The following is a 21732-nucleotide window of genomic DNA, read 5'->3' on the forward strand; positions in this document are numbered from 1 at the left end:
GCACCCACCACCACCTGCCCTGCTGACAGGGCACTAGAGGCATTCTGCTGGGATCAGCGATGTGTCAACATCTCTGGATAACTCGCACCAGAGGGGGTTCAAGGGCTTTGGGGGAGAATCAGACGCCCCTTTGATATGCTATTGTTTACTGTCCAAAACATCAGCCCGGCTTGTTGTTTTTCCTCTATATATCTCTCCCTACTGTCTGGTATCTCTCTCTCTCTCTCTCTCCACTGGCAGAACGGGGGAGGGGGGGGGGGGGCGAGGGGGACAACAACACACATCTTCTTCCCCTCCTATGGTCTCTCCTCTCTCTTTCCCTCTCTCTCTCTCATATGCCAGTGAGAGCCCAATTAAGCTTCCTTCATGACAAACAGGGAGAGCATTCTAGCCATGAAAAGAGTCTCCATTTCGCTGACACCTTCGCCAAACGGAGAAAAACAAATTGGAGGGAGGGAGGGAGAGAGAGAGAGAGAGAGGGGAAAAATAAAAAAGACTAGACGATTTCACCTCACAAACCCAGCACATGTCTCGGCGCTGACAGAACAGAGTGGCGCACTTTAATTGGTGGTCTTTGACGGGTAAAAATCAAAAGCGCTATCTGTCATCGATTGATACCTTTTGTAATTCAAAAGCCTTTTTTTTTTCCTTTCCAGCAGACAATTTGTGATTGTCCCCCGTCCCCCCCGCCCTCGCTCAGATGTTATAAGACGTGTGAAGATAGCGTGTGCGCTTTTGCGCATCACACACAGGCCGGTCGGATGGGAAAGGTCATTCGGCAAAACGCCCCCTCCAACCCCCACTTTCATTACACGCTAAGCCCAGTGAAAGGCGAGTGGACTAGCAATGAGTCTCAACTGTAGCGTGGTTGCAGATTCATTTGCATGTAGCGAACAGAACGAGAGAGGGGGGGGGGGGGGGTTGGGGGGGGCGTAAATGGGTTCTCTCCCACATGCGTTTCTCACCTCTGTTTCTTCTTCTGTATCAAACACGCTTTGCATTTCTAATTCAACTCATTTCACACTCTCGTACGTTCTGTTTATTTCAGTTCTCTTTTCTTTTCTTTTTTTTCTTTTACTTTTGCGGCGTCTTCACAGATGGTTTTTTTAAGCCATTAAGACCTGGAACGCATCTGTCACTTTTTAGATTTGAGCTAAAAAAGCATTATTTTACACTTTGGCTATTCAAAAATAGCAGATATACAAGCTCTCGGTGCCGCGCTACGAGCTTGTAGATCTGCTATTTATGAAAAATCGTGAACATGAGTGCAAATCTTTGAATATTTATTATTTTAAAGCGAACATTTTTAACTCAAATCTTTGCTTCTGGGGGGTCCTTGGAACAAAGTATTTTGAGATGGGGGTCCGCGGCCAAATACATATCATCTTGGGGGTCCTTGACATGAAAAAGTTTGAGAACCACTGATATAGAAACAATAGTTTTTCAGAAAACTGTTAGGATTTAGAAGACATTTTGTAGAATCGGCTTCAGGTCTTAATGGGTTAAGCCACAGGGGCAAAGCTGGCTCGTAACGGGGGGGTGAGGGGGGGATGGGCGCACTATAGCAGTGTTTATTTGTGCCGTTTTGTAAAAAAAAAAAAGAAGAAAAACTCAGATTGGGGTCGTGTTGTTCTCGTCCAGGGTCCATTCTTTGTGTTTTTCTCCTTGTTTTTCCAGACTTAGCTCATCCTCCGGAGAGATGACGGCACATCAACTTAGCCTCTCCTCTGATTGATCAAAGCAATCCGAGGGCCGAGACACACATTACTTCAAAGTGGATTCTCAGAGCAAGGGGAAAACATGTACTAACCAAAATATGAGGAGAGGAGAGGAGAGAAGAGAAGAGAAGAGGAGAGGAGAGAAGAGAAGAGAAGAGGAGAGGAGAGGAGAGGAGAGGAGAGGAGAGGAGAGGAGAGGAGAGGAGAGGAGAGGAGAGGAGAGGAGAGGAGAGGAGAGGAGAGGGGATGCTGTATTTCTTGGGGTGAGTGTGTGAGTGTGTGTGTGTGTGTGTGTGTGTGTGTGTGTGTGTGTGTGTGTGTGTGTGTGTGTGTGTGTGTGTGTGTGTGTGTGGCATGCGTGCGTGCGGGAGTGCGTGTGTGTGGTTAGATCATTAGTAGTACTAGTCCTGGTAGAGTAGGGTTGGCTATGCTGCTGCACTTAATTTATTTGAGCTCCTTAATAACACACTTTATGAATTCAGTCATGTTTGCAGCCCTGTCTCGCAGACCCGGCGTCACAGACACCGGTGGATCTCATTTCAGGCCTACAAGATTTCAGATTCAATTAAGCACACAGTGCGACCCCCCCCCTCATCTCCACACACACACACACATACACACACACACACACACACACACTGATGTAGGCCTCAAGGCGTATCGGGGGGGCCCTTGCGTGGTCATTCTAAACCTAATTACTCTGAGGCTGCCTGATAGAGGTCCAGCAGTGTCCGATCGCATTTGCATCGAGTGGCCAAACGGAGAGAGAAGGAAGTGGAACTGGACAGCCAGCCCCGCCCCTCCCCCCCTTCCTCAAACCCCGGTTGACAGCTCTGTTCCTTTTACAATGTGGCTACACAGTAACATTGTGGCATCGAGTGGCAATGACGGGTACATTTTTACGCTCTCAGAGTTCAAATCTGCATTTTACAGTGTTAAGGTAGCTCTCCACCCAACAGGCTACTGCAGATTACTACAGACTGGCGGTCGAATGAAATCGGGAGAATCAGTCGGTTGGAAGGTGTGAAAAAAAAATGGCTGAATGCACCTGAGAGCCGACACCGACAGACGGCGACTATGGTGTTAAAACCTGGTGTCCCTGGCTTGATGTCTTTTTCAACAACAAGCCGGCTGCTATTCGACGCTTCCCTACAACGACGCCACAGTGTAACCCACCGCCAATTCAACAGCAGATTTTCGGCAACAGACGCTTTCCAACTCTGGAGAGCCTGACTCACTCAGTCTGCCCCGTGTCGACCCCGTCCCGTCCCCCGTCCCCCGTCCCCTGTCCCCCCCGCCCACCTGAATCCCCATCTCAGCCTCTCTCCATCTCTAAAAGCATCCTCCTCCAGGTACTGACAGTGACAACCCATTTAGTTTCTTTCCTCACGCGACACACACACACATCACATCTTTGTGTGACACAAAGATGCACTTAGGCGTAACCACACACACACACACACACACACACACACACACACACACACACACACACACACACACACACACACACACACACACACACACACACACACACACACACACACACACACACACACACACACACACACACACACACACACACACACACACACACATTTGTGTGACACAAAGATGCACTTAGGCAAAACCTCTCCCTCTCTCTCTCCACACACACACCCCCCCCGACACACACACACACACGCTATAACGTGTTGTTTTTCTGTGGTCATCCTCCTTTGTCCGTACCAGCGGCGATAATTTTCTCTGTCAGACAATTTGCTGTTGATTGCTTTGCCCCCCACTCGGCATGCCTCTGTGGTACATGACTGGCAGGACAGTAATGGTCTGTCACGCCCAGGGAGCTTACCCTTCCAAAATGACCCTCTTTTTAAAGGTTCACGGATCAGACACGGCGAGGAGATGAATAGGTCTGAAAAGATGTTTTCCACCGGGTTGTAAAAGTGCAGCCCCACCGCGCCCCCGGTGGCGTGGCATTTCTTTCCAGGCCGTTGTTTGGAGGTGAATCTTTTTTCACCACACCCATCTGTTCACCCATGCACTTATCTTGGTCACATTTCCAAATGTTTCCTCCTGTGTTCAACCGCATGAAAAAAGTGTTGACATTTTTGGGGGGAACTTTTAGAAAACGTCTGCCTTATATAATGACATGACCAAAATAGGTAGCCTGACATTGGCCAGACTGATAACGTGGATTCACTCTCACGTTCCTCCCCGGTATCAGTATGGACTTATAGGGGAGCGAGTATGAGAAATCAGAAAATTATTTTGACTTTTACTTTTCACTGTTGTACGGACAGCAGTTGAAAAGCAGTCACTGATTGGCCCGATCATTTTCAGATTATCTCATACTCGCTCCCTATGGGCCGAAGTCCAGACTGATACCAGGGAGGAACGTGAGAGTGGATCCATGTTATACTGGCCAATACCAGGCTACAAAATAGGGACACCGGTTTGAAATTTGTTACAAGGCTTTCGGTTTCCTTTTTTTCCTGCAGGTTGTTTCCACCCATATGGACACCAGCTCCATCACACGTCCACTGCTTTGTTTTTAATCGGGCTTACTATGATGATAAGCGGGGCAGGAGCGAGGGGAGAACAATCATAATCGGCTCTCAGATTACACCGAACAGCTGTCGGCTCTCGCGTACCGAGGCAGCTAATTGCTGTTTTCCCAATCAACAGTGGAATCATCGCGCTGATACACGGTACTAACTATGCACGTGTGCGAGTATGTGCGGGCATGTTCGGATTGTTCACATTAGGCACGCTCGCGTCTGTGTGTTTCGCTCACACACACACACACAAAGCTGGGTCTAATGTATGTGTCGCGTTCGAGCGCTAACACTCAAAACTGGCTAACCCCGCCATCAGCTGTTCACACCCACATGAACAGAAGGCGTCGTATGGGGGCACGTTCGACGGAGCGGCGCGCGGTATCTGCACCGCATCGCGCTAACTAGCCCGCTCTCCTGCTACAGATAAGGCAGCGCTGTTGTGCCTTCCATGGCGCACACACACACACACACAGATACACACACACAACAGCAACCCCTATATCCACCCCCTGCCTCCTCATGCGATGACAAGCACACTCCAGTGCTCCCTGTGTGCATCCATACAGGCCAAGAATAATACAGATTGAAGGATGGAAAGCATCCCTCTCCTTCTATCTCCTCTCCTCCCCTCCTCTCCTCTCCACTGCGTCTCCCCGTGGCCCAGAGTGGGGCTGCATCTGTGGGGCTAGAGTTAGGCAAGGGGAGGTCCCCGAGGAGGAGTTTTTTTTTGGGGGGGGGGGGGGGGGTTCGGGCTGTCATGGCGGCGAGCTCCGGTGCAGGCTGACGGGTCGGCGAGAGGCAATGCCACTTATCAGATTGACGGGGCGGGGTGCAGGGTGTGGGGGCGGGGCGGGGTGTGGGCGAGCCCCAGGGAGCGCATTGAGGTAGAGGAGGATGAGGAGGGGGGGAGAAGAGATGGTGGGTGGGGGGGGGGCAGTGTCAAATCCCATTAACACAGGCCTTTCATCCACACGCACACGTGCGCACACACACACACACACACACACGCACACGCACACACACACGCGCACACAACCGCGGTGCCGTGACTGCTCCTGTGAAGATCTCCATCCCTCTTTCGGCTGCCTCTCCCCCCCCCCCCCCCCTCTCCCTACAGTGCCCTAGTTCACTCCAGTGCACACGACGCACCACCTCCTTGCCCCCCCCCCCCCCCCCCCCCCCCCCTTCTTCCACTCTCTCTCTCTCTCTCTCTCTCTCTCTGGCAGCCACCACCCATCTGTGTGTCTGCCTCCTCCTGTTCCTACGGACCATGATGCACTGCTCCTGCTCGTCCAAACCAAGGGAGCAGACTGACTGGGAGCTCATATACAGTATATACTGTCAGTGGTGGAAAAAGTACTCCGATATTTTACTTAAAGTAAAAGTAGCAATACCACAATATAAAAATACTCTGTTACAAGTAAAAGGCCTGTGTTCAAAATGTTACTTAAGTAAAAGTACAAAGGTTTTGGCATCAAAATGTACTTAAAGTACCAAATGTAAAAGTACTAAAATGTATGAAAATAGCAGATCTACAAGCTCACAACGTGTTGCGATGCGACGCGTTGTGAGCTTGTAGATCTGCTATTTTCAAATAGATGTGTGTAAAATAGGGCTGAAGTCATAAATGTATGTTTTATAAAATAATAATTCATATCTACAAAGTAACTAGTAACTAAAGTGTTCAAATAATTTTAGTGTAGTAAAAGTACAATATTAGCCTCTGAGATGTAATATGGAGTAGAAGTAAAAGTACTGCACATTGGAAATACTCCAGTGAAGTAAAAAATATCTCAAAATTGTACTTAAGTATAGTACTTGAGTAAATGTACTTAGTTTCTTTACACCACTGACACACACACGCGTACGTACGCGCACGCGCACACGCACACGCACGCACACACACACACACACACACACACACACACACACCAAGAGATGGAGATGGAGGAGGTCATATAGACAAAGAGGATAAACAACAGCTCATTAGGCATGTCGTGTGTGTGTGTGTGTGTGTGTGTGTGTGTGTGTGTGTGTGTGTGTGTGTATGTGTTTGAGGGGGGGGGGGGGGGGGGGGGCTCGGTCGTGCATTCCGAGACATCACTGTCTACTGGCATGCTAACAGGGCCCTGGGCGAGGCCTGCTCCATAACCGCTACTATACGAGGACAACCGATAGGATCGGAAACTAATGATCACATGTTATCCACTAGAAAGGACATGAATGATCACGCAACAATGGCTGGGAGGATAATGGATCCCCACTGCCAGACTGGCTTATGTATAGACAAGCACACACACGCGTGTGTGTGCGCGCGCACACACACACACACACACACACACGCACACGCACACGCACACGCACACGCACACGCGCACAACACACACAAGCAGACAAACACAGACACACGTCCTAAAAACAACACTGGAGCTTCTAGCCGTCTCAGCCTCGGGCTGGTTTCTAATGTTACGCACGCATGCACATCTCCTTTCATTCATATAAGAACAGCCTATTCATTACTGGATGATGGTATTATTGACCTATAGACCAAGAGCAGCCTGCCAGGCTATATAGAGTAGACAGTACAATATCGTTTCTCATATACAGGGAACGGGGCAGTCACAGGGCAGTCACGCACAGTGTCTTCGCTGCGGGCGTGCGGGCTGCGGGTGTTCCATTTCTCCCTCTTCGAACCATCACACACTTGCTCTCACAGTCTATTTCAGGGATCTTCAACGTTTTTCAGGACCACAGAGCCCTTAGCTGAGAGAGGGATGAAGCAAGGACCCCCCCCCCACTACATATTGTATAAAATTGTGTTGCAGATTAACCCATTAAGACCTGAGGCGATAAAAAAAAAAAAATCAAAATCCTAACAGTTTTTTGAAAAAAAACGAAAACATTCTTTTTCAAGATTTTTCAAAAATAGCAGATCTACAAGCTCGTAGCGCGGCACTCGGTGCCGCGCTATGAGCTTGTATATCTGCTATTTTTGAATAGCCAAAGAAATCTAAAGTGACACAGATGCGTTCCAGGTATTAACACATTTACCGCCGGGCCCGTAGTTCTACGGGCCGTTAAATCCAACGGTTAAGCGCCAATCCCGTAGCCTACGGGCTGTGGTGCTTTTTCCTTTTTTTCGAAAAAATTTTTTTTTTTAATTTTCTAGGGGGACCATTTTCAGTGTAACACCACCCGATCGGACCGGAAGTGCGATCACGTTTTTTGTTTCCCGTCTGTCTCCATTCTAAGTCGTACACATAAACCCCTGTAAAAGCTGTACAGGACATGTAGTTTTTCATCCTCGCATTTCCCATGTTAACTTAAACGATCAGAACTCAAACATGGCGGCTCCGTTTGACACGCGGTCTCGACGAGTAGACACCAGGACATGTGCCCGTTGTTTACAAACATTGGATCGGGCAATCTAAAGGATTTTAACGGGGCCTATGGCGACCTGAAAAAAACTAAAAACAACAATAAAACCTTGGCACTGGTGAGTACATTATGAGATTAGCCCTTGGCGGTGGATGTGTTAATGGGTTAAACATTTTCATAGATGTCATCGCTTCATAGACTTGTTTGACAGCGCTGTGTGTCATCAGTGTTGTCTAAATTAATGTTTTTTGGTTTGTTTTTATGTTGGATTCATGTTAATGTGTATTTTCAGACATTTAACCATTTAAACCCTCAATACTTGTAAATACTTAGTACTCTGTACTTGGTCCGCTCTTTTGTCCCGCCGCACTAAATCTCTCTGCCGAAAATAGTCGATCTACAAGCACAGAAGGTTCCATTCACACAAAGATTTGGAGGCCCCCCTCCTTTAGTAACTCTGATGAAGACCCCCTGTTGAAGACCCCTGGTCTATTTATCTCTGTGTCCTATGCCTCCGTTCTACTCCACCCCCCCCTCTCCCCCGCCCTCTCTCTCTCTTTCACGCTACCCCTTACATCACGCCATCTTACTCGTCTATCCCCTGGCTCCGATGTTAATGCACTCCCAATCAGGCTGTCCATTAGGTGTTTGCACGCAACGCTATACGCATACATCAGTGCCCGTCCGAAACTCATGCACGCATGCAGATGAGCTCAAATTGCAAGCGGATTGCAAACTCCTTCAAGTCTCCTTAGAGGGATAGACGTGTGAGAAATTAAAATATGTGAGGAATGTAAAAAGGAAAAAAAAAAGGAAAGTAAAGAGAAGCCTGATTTACGCGTGGTCGCGTGGCGGTGTTACGCAACCGAAAACGTGCCGATATACAAGTTCCCAACTCGTCACTCTGCACTCGCGTTGTGAACTTGTAGATCGGGTATTTTCGGTGCGCGGCATGCCATACAAAACAAAGATAAATCAAACAAGAGTGTGAGCGTGTGTGTGTGTGTGTGTGTGTGTGTGTGTGTGTGTGTGTGTGTGTGTGTGTGTGCCGAAACGCTTGTCACGTGTGGAAATGTCCACTTCATGCAAATGAGATCACGGAGAGAGATGAGCGCATGCGAGGCGTTAAGCTAATCGGGAGAAGGGGGGGGGGGGGGGGGCTTTTTGATGCACTGCGATACATTGGTGCATACAAACTCACTCATGCAAAGTACACGCTTCGTATACGAGCTTCACCAGCTCTTGACAGCCTAAAAGACCCTCCCCCTAGACACACACTCACCCCCACGCACTCAAGCACTCCTCCACACACACACACACACGCACGCACGCACACGCACCTGCACCTGCACACTCCGCACACGCACAATCTTCTCTGCAAGAAAGTCTCCATTTTTGAATTACTGTCAAACTACTGTCAAAAGGGAAAAGATTCATTGAAAGTGAGACATCTCTCTGTATCTCACCATTATCTCCTTCCCCCGCCCGTCACGCACACATAAAGAGTGAACCGACTAATCCTCTCCAAGTGGGTCTCTTTCTCCACTGCATGCCTAGGCGTTCGGGTATTACTCAATTTTTCTTGCCTTTTTTCGACTGAAAAAAAGTTTTGCCTTTATATCCATTGGGACACATTCGCGCGGCAACTCGACTCACCTGACTTCCTTTTCAATCTCGAAACTTTTCCAAAACTTGTTCAGAATCACCTCTCATGTGAGGCCCGAGGGCAGAAAATACAGTATGAGGGTGACACAGAGAAAGACAGAAGGGAGAGAGAGAGAAACAGAGAGGGAGAGAGAGAGAGAGGATGAGGAGAAAAAGAAAGAGAGATACTTTAGGGGGACAACTACAGTATTTGTGAAGCATGCATTTGTTGGTGATGAAACGTGAGAGCTCTCTCCATGGGCCATCTGAGGAGATGAATACGTTTATTGTAACGGGGAGAGAGTGTGCCAGATATCATCTGAGAGAGGAGCAGGGGGAGAGAGAGAGAGAGAGAGAGAGAGAGAGAGAAAAGACTGAGCTGTGTGCTGGTTGGTTGGTTGGTTGGGGAGGCTGTCTCTTTGCATCCCGACGAAAGCGGCCCAGGCCTGGAGCTAAATGCAATGGGCGAGGGAGGGCGCGAGCGTCAGGGAGGAGGATACTCTGTGTGCCAACTCTTAAGTGCGGGTGGCACTCAGAGATAATGAAGAGCGATGATGGGGGCCGCGGAGGGAGGGCACGGCGAAGGCCAAGGAAGGCAGGACGAGCACTGACACCTCGACCACGGAGGACACGCCACCACTCAGCCACCCTGCCAATAGAGCTGATTGCATGTCATCCCCGGTGCCAACCCCGCAGCTATAATTTACACCTTACATTTACTAATCAAGCACACTCGTGTGTGTGTGTGTGTGTGTGTGTGTGTGTGTGTGTGTGTGTGTGTGTGTGTGTGTGTGTGTGTGTGTGTGTGGAGTTCCATATGTGTTAACCCATTAAGACCTGAGGCCGATGAAAAATACATATATTTTCAATGATTTGCACACATTTTCACGATTTTACAAAAATAGCAGATCTACAAGCTCGTAGCGCGGCACTCGGTGCCGCGCTATGAGCTTGTATATCTGCTATTTTTGAATAGCCTAAAGAAATCAAAAAATGACACAGATGCGTTCCAGGTCTTAATGGGTTAATGAACATGTCCACTTCATGTTAAGTAACACATGTATGAGTGTGTGTGCGCACACGTGGTTATGTGCATGTGTGTGTGTGTGTGTGTGTGTGTGGGGGGGGGGGGGGGGTGCAGGTGCATACATTATATGTTACGTCTCCAATTATGTGCTTTTTGACAGTCTATGTTAGCCCTACGCGAGCAATTAGTGACTGTGGGTTTCTTTCGCGCCGTGGGACGCAACTACAATCAGCTAAAAAGCTAAAGCGCCAACAGCGAGACAGATAAGCGAGCTCTCTGAGTTCCCCCTCAATCATGACCCTCACAACACAACTTGTTGTCTTTTATTGTTCATTACTGAGGCGCGTGCCGCGATACGCGAGCTAATCCCATTAAGCTTATCTTGCGCGAAAACAACTTACGGGGGTGATGATAACGGCCGCACCGCCTCCAAACCTTTAATATATGCCATATTAAAATGAGCAGAGAGTCCACGTAATTAATGTGGCTCCCCTCGTTAATTTCCCCCCCGGCGAGAATGGCAAACAGGTTCAGGGATGTGCTCCCTTGTCAGCCCTTAATTTGAACCCCCAGGTTGTTTATTTTCATCTTGCCGGGTTCTTCTCGGGCATAAGGTACGCGCTTTGGATAGGTGCAATGTGAGTGTTAAATCAATAAAGAAAATCTCATAAGCTACAGTAGTGGTAACTGTAACTATCTGAGCTTGCATAAGGCAGGGGTCTTCAACGTTTTTCAGGGACCCCTTAGCTGAGAGAGAGTGATGTAGTGGACCCCCACTACATATTGGATTCGTGTTAAATGTGTTTTCAGATTCCTGAATCCTAAATCTATCGATGCAGAGGTCATCTAGTGTTTGCAGAAATTAACTTTTTCCTTGAAACTTTGATCTTCAAGGAGATTGATTCCTTGTATTACACAAGATAAAAGCAAGTGGGACCCATGTGCCCTCATGCCTGTTTACACAAAAAATATGTGTGCTCGACAAAAATAAATAAATAAAAACATGCAGCAAAAACCTTGGCTTTCTCAACCACTCGACACCATGGCAGATAATACAAATCCCAATATGAAATACCGTAATTCCCAACCCGACGCTTTCTGCACAATATTCAACGGTCCCTTTCATCCACTGCAAATGATCTGAATAACAGTTCCCGCATTCGTACACAAAATATGGGGCTGTTGAAAATTGTCCGCTGGTTAACAAATGCTGAACGTGTTTGTGTGGGGAGAATGCCACGACGCACGACTATGAATAAAACATCGTCTGACATTGTCTGCCGCAAATATGCCTGGGGGAACCCAAAGGTCGACAACCCCCCCCCCTCCTCGAACCCCTCACAGGGTTCAACGAGCAGCGGGGTCCCCCCCGATTAGCACTGACAACATCCTCCCGCCAACGCATTCATATTCCATAATGTTCTCAGTGGTCCAAAGGGACGACTGGAATCGAACGGGGACGGAGCATTTTTGGAAAGTAGGATATTTCTGAGCTGAGCCTGCAGGCCAGCAATGTCCTCAAACCTGAACATCTCACCCAGGAGCTTCAACAATGTGTCCTCACCTGAACATCTCGCCGAGGCCCTTCAGCACGCCCTTCTTGGATTTGTTCTTGTCCCTGTCTCGGTCCTTCTCCGGTTTCTTCTTCTCCCTGCCGCTTTTGTCCCGGTCTTTCTTCGTATCGTCCCTGGAGGAGTCGGGCAGGATGAGGTCGGCGCTGGTGGACGTGGAGTCTCGGCCCGAGCGGGTGCTTCCCTCCGTGTCCTCATCCACTGCGGGGGAACGTTCATCAACGGACAGACGGGACAGATACACAGACAAAAGCGTAGAGAGACATAAGATAAACAAGGCCGTAACAGTGACTAATAGGAAAACTGAACAAGCAGGCAGGCAAAACAAACAAACTTTCATCAACCGGTCTCCCCTGGGAGAGAAGCGCCGTCGGAAGCAGCACACACACGCATGATTATTTTACGGAGTTCCTAAGTAACAGTTCTGCCTTCGAAGTGTAAAAAAATAAACAAGCTATCAATGGAAGAGCTGTGTCCCACATGGCACAGAGTCTTTGAACACAAGCACGCTGAATCCATGCGCTTCATTAAAGCTGAATATATTTACTTTGAAGCTTGTCTCAGAGTTGGAGAACTCTGAGGTTACCGTTCTCTTGAACATGCAGTGTGTTCACAAGCCCTGACGATATGTTTCAAACGCTTGCTTTTCAGGTAGGTCATTAAGGAAAACACGGTGGGATGGGTTTCTTATTTTTCCACCGAATTCCGTAGAACAACCACGAGAAAAAAATTGCTGCCTATAATGATGATGCTCCTATCAATCAAGGATCATAAATCGAGTCTGAACTCGTGCCGACCCAGGCCTCAAATTGAAAACCAAACTCCTTGGGTGATGCCAGGGTTGATTATACCGAAAGTTTCCATCGCATCTAATCAGGGCCGATGTGTGAAATGTAATTAATCTGTCACTAATTATACATTTAAATAATCTTCTAAAAAGGGCTCGGGGGGGAAATGGGGGGGTGGGGTGTGGTGGGAGACTTAATTGCAAATGTGCCACGCGTTTGCAATCACCGTCGCCCTTGTCTGCGCGCTCACTCTCTCATTCTGCAGCATGGAGTAGGACCATACTACATAGTACACCGAATTGTATCCCCAAAAAAACAAAAACAAAAAAGTGTTTATCAGAAGAAAACAAACAAAAACAAAACAGCCATGATGGATTTTCATCATGTGTGATGGGTGACTGAGAAGAGCCTGCATTCGCATTTCAAGGACCGACGGTCGGTTTGCTTTCTTTCACAATCCGTCGAGTTATCTATCTATCTATCTACAGTATCTCCCCTTTCAGCCTCCCTCTCTGAGGAAATGACTGAAGCGGAATCTCGCCGCAGAGCGTTGGGTTTGACAGGAATAATGAGTGAGTCGCCATCCTATAAGGTCTTGGATGGGGATCGGTTTCATCAGGCTTTCAGGTTGCCTGCCTTATCATCCACTTAAGTGCAAAGGCGGCATTAACGCAGATGTGAGCCACATCTGGCTATTACGCTTACTGAGAGATTAACAGTATAGTGCTAATTTTGCTATTCCTTAACACATTCCACGCCAGAGTTTAATCTCATAATGTACTCACCAGTGCCAGCGTTTTATTGTAGTTTTTTTTGTTTTATTCACGTCGCCACAGACCTCGTTAAATCCCTTTAGATCTAGCATAAAACTGTTTGTAAACACAGCGGCGATCCGACTGCGTCGACCCAGTGAAATCCCCTTCAAAAACCCAGCCGCCATCTTGTAGTCACAACGGTTTATGTTAAACAGCGATCAGCGACGAGAAAAACTACAAACGTTTTTTGTGTCCGCTTTAGAATGGAGGCCGATGGGATCGGCAAAACCGGATCCCGGATAATTCCGTTTCCGGTGGTGCTACAATGAAATGTGTCGTATCGAAAGTGAAAAAAAAAGTGCAATGTGATTTTATTTGGGAAAAAAAAAACACCACTTCGCGTAGGTCTACGCGATTGGCACGTGGCGGCTTTAACCCATTGAGACCTGAAGCCGATTCTACATGTCTCCTAAATCTCAACAGTATTCTGAAAAACGTATGTTTCTATATCAGTGGTGCTCAATCTTTTTCATGTCAAGGACCCCCACAATTATATGTATTTGGCCGCGGACCACCATCAAAATATGTTGTTCCAGGGACCCCCCAGAAGCAAAGATTTGAGTTAAAAATGTTCGCTTTAAAAATATATAAAATAGCAGATAATAGCAGATAAAATAGCAGATAAAATAGCAGATAAAATAGCAGATCTACAAGCTCATAGCGCGGCACCGAGTGCCGCGCTACGAGCTTGTAGATCTGCTATTTTTGAATAGCCCAAAGTGTAAAATAATGCTTTTTAGCTCAAATCTAAAAATGACATGGGTTAAATAGGTTCGCGTAGATCTACGCGATTGGCAGTCAATGTGTTAATGTTCGGCAGATAGCACACCGAACATTGTAATCCTGGGTCTCTCAAAGAATTTCTGTGCTGCACGTGTGTGTACAGTATATGTATGTATGCATGTATGCATAACGGGTTCTGGGGGAAGATTTTTCATTTGCTCCACTAGAACATCCCACGGGCCTGACTATGAGAGACTACAATCACAAGCTTCAGTCACCATTTGACCTATAAGTCATTCAAGGAATATAAAGCTAATCAGGAAAAAAAATGCACAATATCAAAAGCCATCAGAATGAAAAGAGAAGCATGACACTGAAAGGTGATGCAATCAAAACCTCTGCAAAGCAACAGCTATTTAACCCATTGAGACCTGAAGCCGATTCTACATGTCTCCTAAATCTCAACAGTATTCTGAAAAACGTATGTTTCTATATCAGTGGTTTTCAAACTTTTTCATGTCAAGGACCCCCAAAATTATATGTATTTGGCTGCGGACCCCCATCAAAATATCTTGTTCCAGGGACCCCCAGAAGCAAAGATTTGAGTTAAAAATGTTCGCTTTAAAAATATATATATTCAAAGATTTGCACACATTTTCACGATTTTTCAAAAATAGCAGATCTACAAGCTTGTAGCGCGGCAGAGCTTGTAGATCTGCTATTTTTGAATAGCTAAAAGTGTAAAATACTGCTTTTTAGCTCAAATCTGAAAATGACACAGTTCCAGGTCTTAATGGGTTAAAATACAATTCAAGTAAAAGTAATTCCTTCACTGGTGGAGAACTAATGAATACAAAGTTGTGGAAAGTCAAATAAAAATGTTCCATTCAATTATAAAGACCCACATATCAGCTGCCAGCGCCGACGACAGTTGTGACAGACATGAGGCAAAATTACCAGTCTCATTCCAACACATGAAAGAAGAGATGTCTGTCCCACAGTTCAGATTGTCCGCCCCCCCACCCCAACCCACCCCAAAAAGAAAAGAATGAAAAGACAAATGCAACACAGAGTAACACAACGGAGGAGGGGGGGTAGATGGGTGGGTGGGTGGTGAAACACATTCTGTCGGGCGGGATATCTTGTGGGGACACATTTTCTCTCCAGCGAGGCATGCCGTCTTATTTTATGTAAATAAAAGTCCCCGGAGCAGAAGACGGGGAGTAGCTTATCTGTCAACTTTGACTATTAACCTCAGTGACGAGCACAGACCGGCTGCTTTTATCTAAATTGAAAAACAGAGTTATTTGAATATCACGGCGGGTGGGAGGGGCTGCAATATACCTCAGCGAGGGGGAGAGAGGGAAAAAAAAAACTGCTTTCCCCATTTTTCTTCGCCGAGATAAGGCCGCGTTTAGCAGCTCGCCGACAGAGCTTATGAGAACAAAGTGTTTCCGGGCAAATAATTCCCTCTTTTTTCAAATGCACCCCCCTACCACCCCCACCCCACCCCTTGTCCTCGTTTTTTAATGGAATGCTTTAATGGAAGATGGAAATATATATCTGGCGATTACGCCTGTGGTGTTTGCTGTGTTATTACCTGTCAACCGGATGTAAGACACCTGTCTCTCCGGACGCGTGGTATATGTCTTTTTTCGTCGCCAAGCGCCTCGCAGAGACAGATATGCACTACACACTCCCTCAAAAAAAGGACGGAAGGAACGTGTTCTTTCAGATGGCCCCCTCTCCTCACAATGTTAAGGAACACTAAGCTATTTCTGGCCCCTGTTGCATCCTGAATCCTGATACACCGGCCCCGGAAAAGAAAAGATTACCTGCACTGTGTATAGCCAACATGCTGCGGCGCAGATAAAAGCACGGGCTGTCTTTTTGTTTTCTTTATACTTTAAGTCTTTATAAATGCTATTCCTCACACGCTAGCATAGCATTTGCATTGAACTCTGCGTCGCATTTTTTTTTTGTTGCACATTGTGAAAATTGAGCTGCAGCACCAGACACCCAGGGTTAAGATAAAGAGCCTTGGCTTATGTTGGTAAACATACCGTATAAGTCAAGTGTTTTTCCCGTTCGTGCAGTCAGCCGGAATACATGGCAGTGCACTTTAAAGTGGCTACAAACCCCAGGGAGAACACGTTGTCTCTGTCTCGAACAATTCTACTCAACGTTAACTCTTTGAATATTAATGAGAATGTAATCTAGATGCTTATTGTTGATGTGATCTCACACACACAAGGCAAGCCTCTATCTAGTAAGTGGGAGTCCCTAACCTACTTTAGTTGGGGTGAATCTTTTCATAATTGAGAGGCCTCAAAGGGAAGCGTAGTTGGCCTATATTAAGCTGCCTGAAATACACACTACTATAACGTACTTCAGAAAAACAGAACCTGTGCTGTATTGTAAATCTTTCATTGCATGTTACTGTACTGTAAATCTTTCATTGCATGTTATTATAGCCCATTGGGCTCAATATTGATAATGTAACTGTAAGGGGCCGTGTCCACAGAGAGAGCCTTTTGAGCTGGCAGTGCCAGTCTGCCATGCATTTCTACGGTAAAGCTCCCTTCAAGCTGGAAACGGTTCAACTTTTGGAGAGGAGCGCTGCTCTTTTGACCCTCCTGGCTGTGTCTGACTACCCGGTAATTTAAGACCCGACGTTGAATGGATATCACAACCATAAGATGTCCTTGTTTACCGTTGTTCCAGCTAAGCTATTTGTGCTAATAACGCAGATAAGAGGATGTTTGAGCAGTGAGCACCTCAAAGGCTGATAGGTTTGAACAGTGCGGGCGTCACGATGTTATGGACATGATATCCAAAGCGCTTAGAGATGTCCGATAATATCTCCCCCCTCCCGATATTAACACATTCCCTGCCATTGATGGAGATCTCCGTCATTTAAAAATATATATAATAATAATACAAAACAATATTATTATTATATTTTCGTTTTTCACACAGAACCAGGAGATAACGCGATCCAAAGATTTACTGCTCCATTCACTTCCTGGTTAAAGTATTTGGGAAATACTCTGTATCTCGGCTCCTGTGTTTTACCAATGTATTTTTGGCGTTTTTTTTTAGCCTTGTTGCATTTATGAATGCATCCAGTGGGGCATCACAATAAAATTGGGCATAAGGTGTTAAAGGGATATTTCACTTTCAAACAAACTTTTTGTCATTTCATCGTCTGCTCAGGCCTTTGTGAGCCCTCCAGACAGTTTTTAAGTTGCTCGATTCAGTATTTAGATATTTGATATTAATTTTATCAGACACGCCCCCTTCCTATACAAACCCATTGTAACTTCAAACTCCATTTTAACCATGTTAGATTCATCAAAAACACCCGTCCTTTGTTCTGGTGACTCATACCGCCCCCCTAATACGCGAGGGGGCCGTGTTTTTTCAATTACTTTTTTCATTTATTTTTTATATTTTTTTAGGAAAATAAAAAAAATAAAATGCAATCAAAAAATGTAATAAAATAAATGAAAAGAATTATCGGAAAAACACAGCCCCCTCACGCATTAGGAGGGCAGGGTGAGTCACCAGAACCAAGGACGGGTGTTTTCGATGAATCTAACATGGTTAAAATGTAGTTTGAAGTTACAATGGGTTTGTATAGGAAGGGGGCGTGTCTGATAAAATGAATATCAAATATCTAAATACTGAATAAAGCAACTTAAAAACTGTCTGGGGGGCTCACAAAGGCCTGAGTAGATGATAAAATGACAAAAAGTTTTTTTGAAAGTGAAATATCCCTTTAATTCCACGACGAGAAGATTATGTGATGTTGTTACCTGACATTAGTTTTGATGAAAAAAGCCTGCTCCTCAGCTCAAAAGGCGTTCTCTGTGGACATGGCCCCTAACATTGCAGTAACTACGTGAGTGTACAGTACAGTAACTGCTCTAGTACAGGTGGCTGGCCACTCACGAGTCTCCATGCTGTTGTCCTCTACTCCGGCGGCGACGATGATGCCACACTTGTCGTACGACTTGTCGATGGCGGCCCGGAAGCTCTCGTTGCAGCCGCGGCCCCTGACGATGTGGGGCCGCGGCCGGTGGACGTTGACGTCGCCGTTGAACGTGGCCTCGGCCAGCGCCGTCTGGAGGCTCTCCAAGGAGCTGGACTTCTTGAGGCCCAACGAGGGTCCGACTTCTTGGCCCGTGTTACCTATGGAAAGGAGGAAACCGTGTGAGAAACGATGCGTGAAACACACCGTGGTGGAAACATAGATATAGAGAAACCTAGATACCTCATTGGCCATATTTTACACTTTGGCTATTCAAAAATAGCAGATATACAAGCTCATAGCGTGGCACCGAGTGCCGCGCTATGAGCTTGTAGATCTGCTATTTTTTGAAAAATCGAGAAAATGTGTGCAAATTTTTATATATTTATAATATTTTAAAGCGAACATTTTTAACTCAAATCTTTGCTTCTGGGGGTCCCTGGTACAACGTATTTTGAGATGGGGGTCGGCGGCCAAATACATATAATAGTTCATTGGAGCGACCTGTATCGCAATACCTTGTTGTTGCTTCCACCCTCCCTCGGGAGGTTTCCGCATGCGTCAGAGAAGGGGACGTTCTGTGACGCACGTGGAAACCTCCCGAGGGAGGGCGGAAGCTGGTGCGCGCCCGAGATAAAGACGCCTCAGAGCCGGAGGAGGCGTCTACCTTTATATGTTTAAGGGTGGATAAAGTACTCTGTGTGTTTTTACTAAAAGTATCAATACCATCATGTAGAAATACTCTGTTTACAAGTAAAAGTCCAATATAAAAAATGTACTTGAGTACAACGTATTGACATGAAAACGCGAGCTTGTAGATCGGCTATTTTCAAATAGTATTTATATATAGGGCTGAAGTGGTTAATGTATGTTTTGTAATAATAATCAAAATCTACAAAGTAACTAGTGATTAAGATTTTCAAATAATTGTAGTGGCGTAATAGCAAAATATTTGCCTCTGAGATGTAGAGGAGTAGAAGTAAAAGTATTTAAATTTGGAAATACTCCAGTAAAGTAAAAAAAAAAAAAATAGTTCCTTTCCACCACTGGAAACACACTGCATCAACACTGCACAGATTTGTGTGCCAATACATCATTCACGTTTGGCTAGTTTCATATGAGTGATGCAATGGTGTATGCTTTGCCAGGCAATCCCCGCATAAGAGAGAGGCGAGGCAAGAGGTGGACGTACCGCAATTAACTTTAGAAAATAAATGATGCCACTCCATGGTCAATGAGGCGTGAGGAATGTTATATATTTGCTTGGCGGAGAAGATAATTCAGCCTTTGTCTGCGCGTTAACAAATTAAGCGGGCTGAGACATAATGTGCATATAAATGGAACACTATCAAAGACAATGTGCAATGTACCCCGGTTTGGCAGAATGATCATGTTATCAAGAAATATAATATATAATATGTCTTTAAAATACAGCTAATAAGCCGATGGGTCACATTCCTTGTTGGCCACAGATGAAAAGGGTAATAATGAGTGATGTCGAGTGCAAGCGAGAGAAAAGATAGTGTGATTAGAGAGATTAAAAAAGTAATTTAGTCTAAACAAAGATTTTTTGACCATTCAAATCCACAGCTGGGCCTTTTACTTGCCAGTCAAGGATCTCACACCTGTATTCATTCAGTGATTTCTAAGGCCTTTGTAACGAGAGGGGGGCCTCAGTCACACTTCAGACAAAGAAACCTGAAGCCTTCTTTGTGAACTCATGTAGATGTAGAGATGGCAGATAGCAGAGCAACATGCGGGTCGGATCACAGCCCCCCCCGCTCTGTTATCTACTGCAGTGGTTTTCCACACTTTTTTTGTTTGAAAATGTCTGGGTACCAATGGGCAAGTCAACAACAGCTCAAGGCAAGACCTGTATTCATAGCAAAAAAAATAGCCGATCTCAGAGATACAGGCTCACAATGTGTTGAATTGCGACCCGTCGTGAGCTTGTAGTTCTGCTGTTTTAGCCATTTTGGAGACACAAAAGTAATTAATCAATCAATTAAAAGGTACATAATTTGCCTCTTGGGAAATGAGTGCACACAAAGTACTGATATATAAATTATATATTAAAAGTAAAATAGTATATAGGCAGGCCTATTGCAATCATAATGTGTGGTTGTCACAAACTCCCAAGGTACACCTGGAGCTCGTCTCATGGCATACTGTACCGTATGTCTGATATTGACCAGTCAGGTCGGTGGTCTCTGACACAAGAAAACCACCTAAAAAAACACCTGTTTTAGGATAGAGCAACACCTGGAACACTGTGATCATTAGAGACTATTGGTGAACTGTATCCTTACATAGGATACATTTCTACATTCTCAGAGCTATCGACACTACAGGAATTTGATTGTGTACGGTATATGGCAGTGGTTCTCAAACTTTTTCATGTCGGAGGACCCCCAAGGACCCCCAAATTGACACTTATAAGCCCGCAGACCCCCATTTGAAAAGATATGTCAAGGACCCCCATAAGAGAAGATTTTTACGGCTCTAGCGGTGATTTTTAACCATTTTAATTTCAAGGACCCCAAAGTTTGACATGCATTTTAGACTAACGACCCCCATTTAGTGGCATTTCTATCTCTGGGACCCCAATTTATATTGTAAAATCAATGTTAATTTAACTCTGAGAGTGTGGAACCAAATGGACCCGTAAGGGTCCATTTGGTTCCATTTGTACACTCTCAGAGTTACAGACCCATAAGGGTCTATTTGGTTCCTAACTATCCATCATTTAGCTGGGGACCCCCTCTAACTCCCTCAAGGACCCCTGGGGGTCCCCGGACGCCACTTTGAGAACCACTGGTATATGGTCTCTTTTCTCTGCAAGAACAGAGATCACCCATGGCCTACAGTATATGATGACATACTCATGGACCCAAAGCATGGCAGTGACACAGAACGGGTGACACCCCCATTCAATTCATTTCAGTCGAGGTACGCCACGCAATGTGTATCAATTATGCAAAGTAAATGTAATTAACATGCAAATTATAAATAAACATAACACAAATGACGGGGCTGTCACAATTCAAATGGCTCTTTTGTGCTATGGGGCAATTAGAGCTACTCGTGTTTATCACCCTTGTAAGACGATGTACGCTCCCTTATAAGGAATTGGGGTCCTGGCGCTATAGCTGATGGATACGCTGCTAAGACAGGCTGTGTAGATAGTCGACCCAATGTTGAACAGTCAACTCCCTGACTGGGCAGAAGTTGGCCTGGACAGCGGTCATTCTTTTTTTCAATAGTTGCTGGAGGCTGGAGTTTAGGGGGTGTTTAGGCCATACGTAAAGTGGAATGGACTCGGGTACTGGTGGTGGTGGGGGGGGGGGGGGGGGGTGGAGACCCAGCCAGCTGCTTGATTGTCTTGATTTTCGAGGCAAGTGAGAGCTTCTAATTGTAAACTTTGTCTGAGAGTTGATTGATTTGCTTTTAGCAGTGTTCCGTTGGCCCTCTGCGGAC

General features: G+C 45.9%; 1 protein-coding gene across 2 annotated transcripts in view; it reads right to left on the bottom strand.

Annotated features, from left to right (window-relative positions):
- Positions 1 to 21732, bottom strand: part of LOC308077613 (partitioning defective 3 homolog) — a 669238-nt gene that overhangs the window by 135733 nt on the left and 511773 nt on the right. For both annotated transcript variants that reach the window (XM_080418368.1, XM_080418367.1), the window contains exons 18-19: positions 18177 to 18416; positions 11890 to 12097 (exon numbers count right to left, since the gene is read on the bottom strand). In XM_080418368.1, the coding sequence (XP_080274494.1) occupies positions 11890 to 12097; positions 18177 to 18416 (448 nt within the window). The remainder of the gene's footprint in view (positions 1 to 11889; positions 12098 to 18176; positions 18417 to 21732) is intronic.

Source organism: Gymnoscopelus braueri (assembly GCF_963280865.1).
Source record: "Gymnoscopelus braueri genome assembly, chromosome: 21".
In the NCBI taxonomy this organism is placed as follows: domain Eukaryota; kingdom Metazoa; phylum Chordata; class Actinopteri; order Myctophiformes; family Myctophidae; genus Gymnoscopelus; species Gymnoscopelus braueri.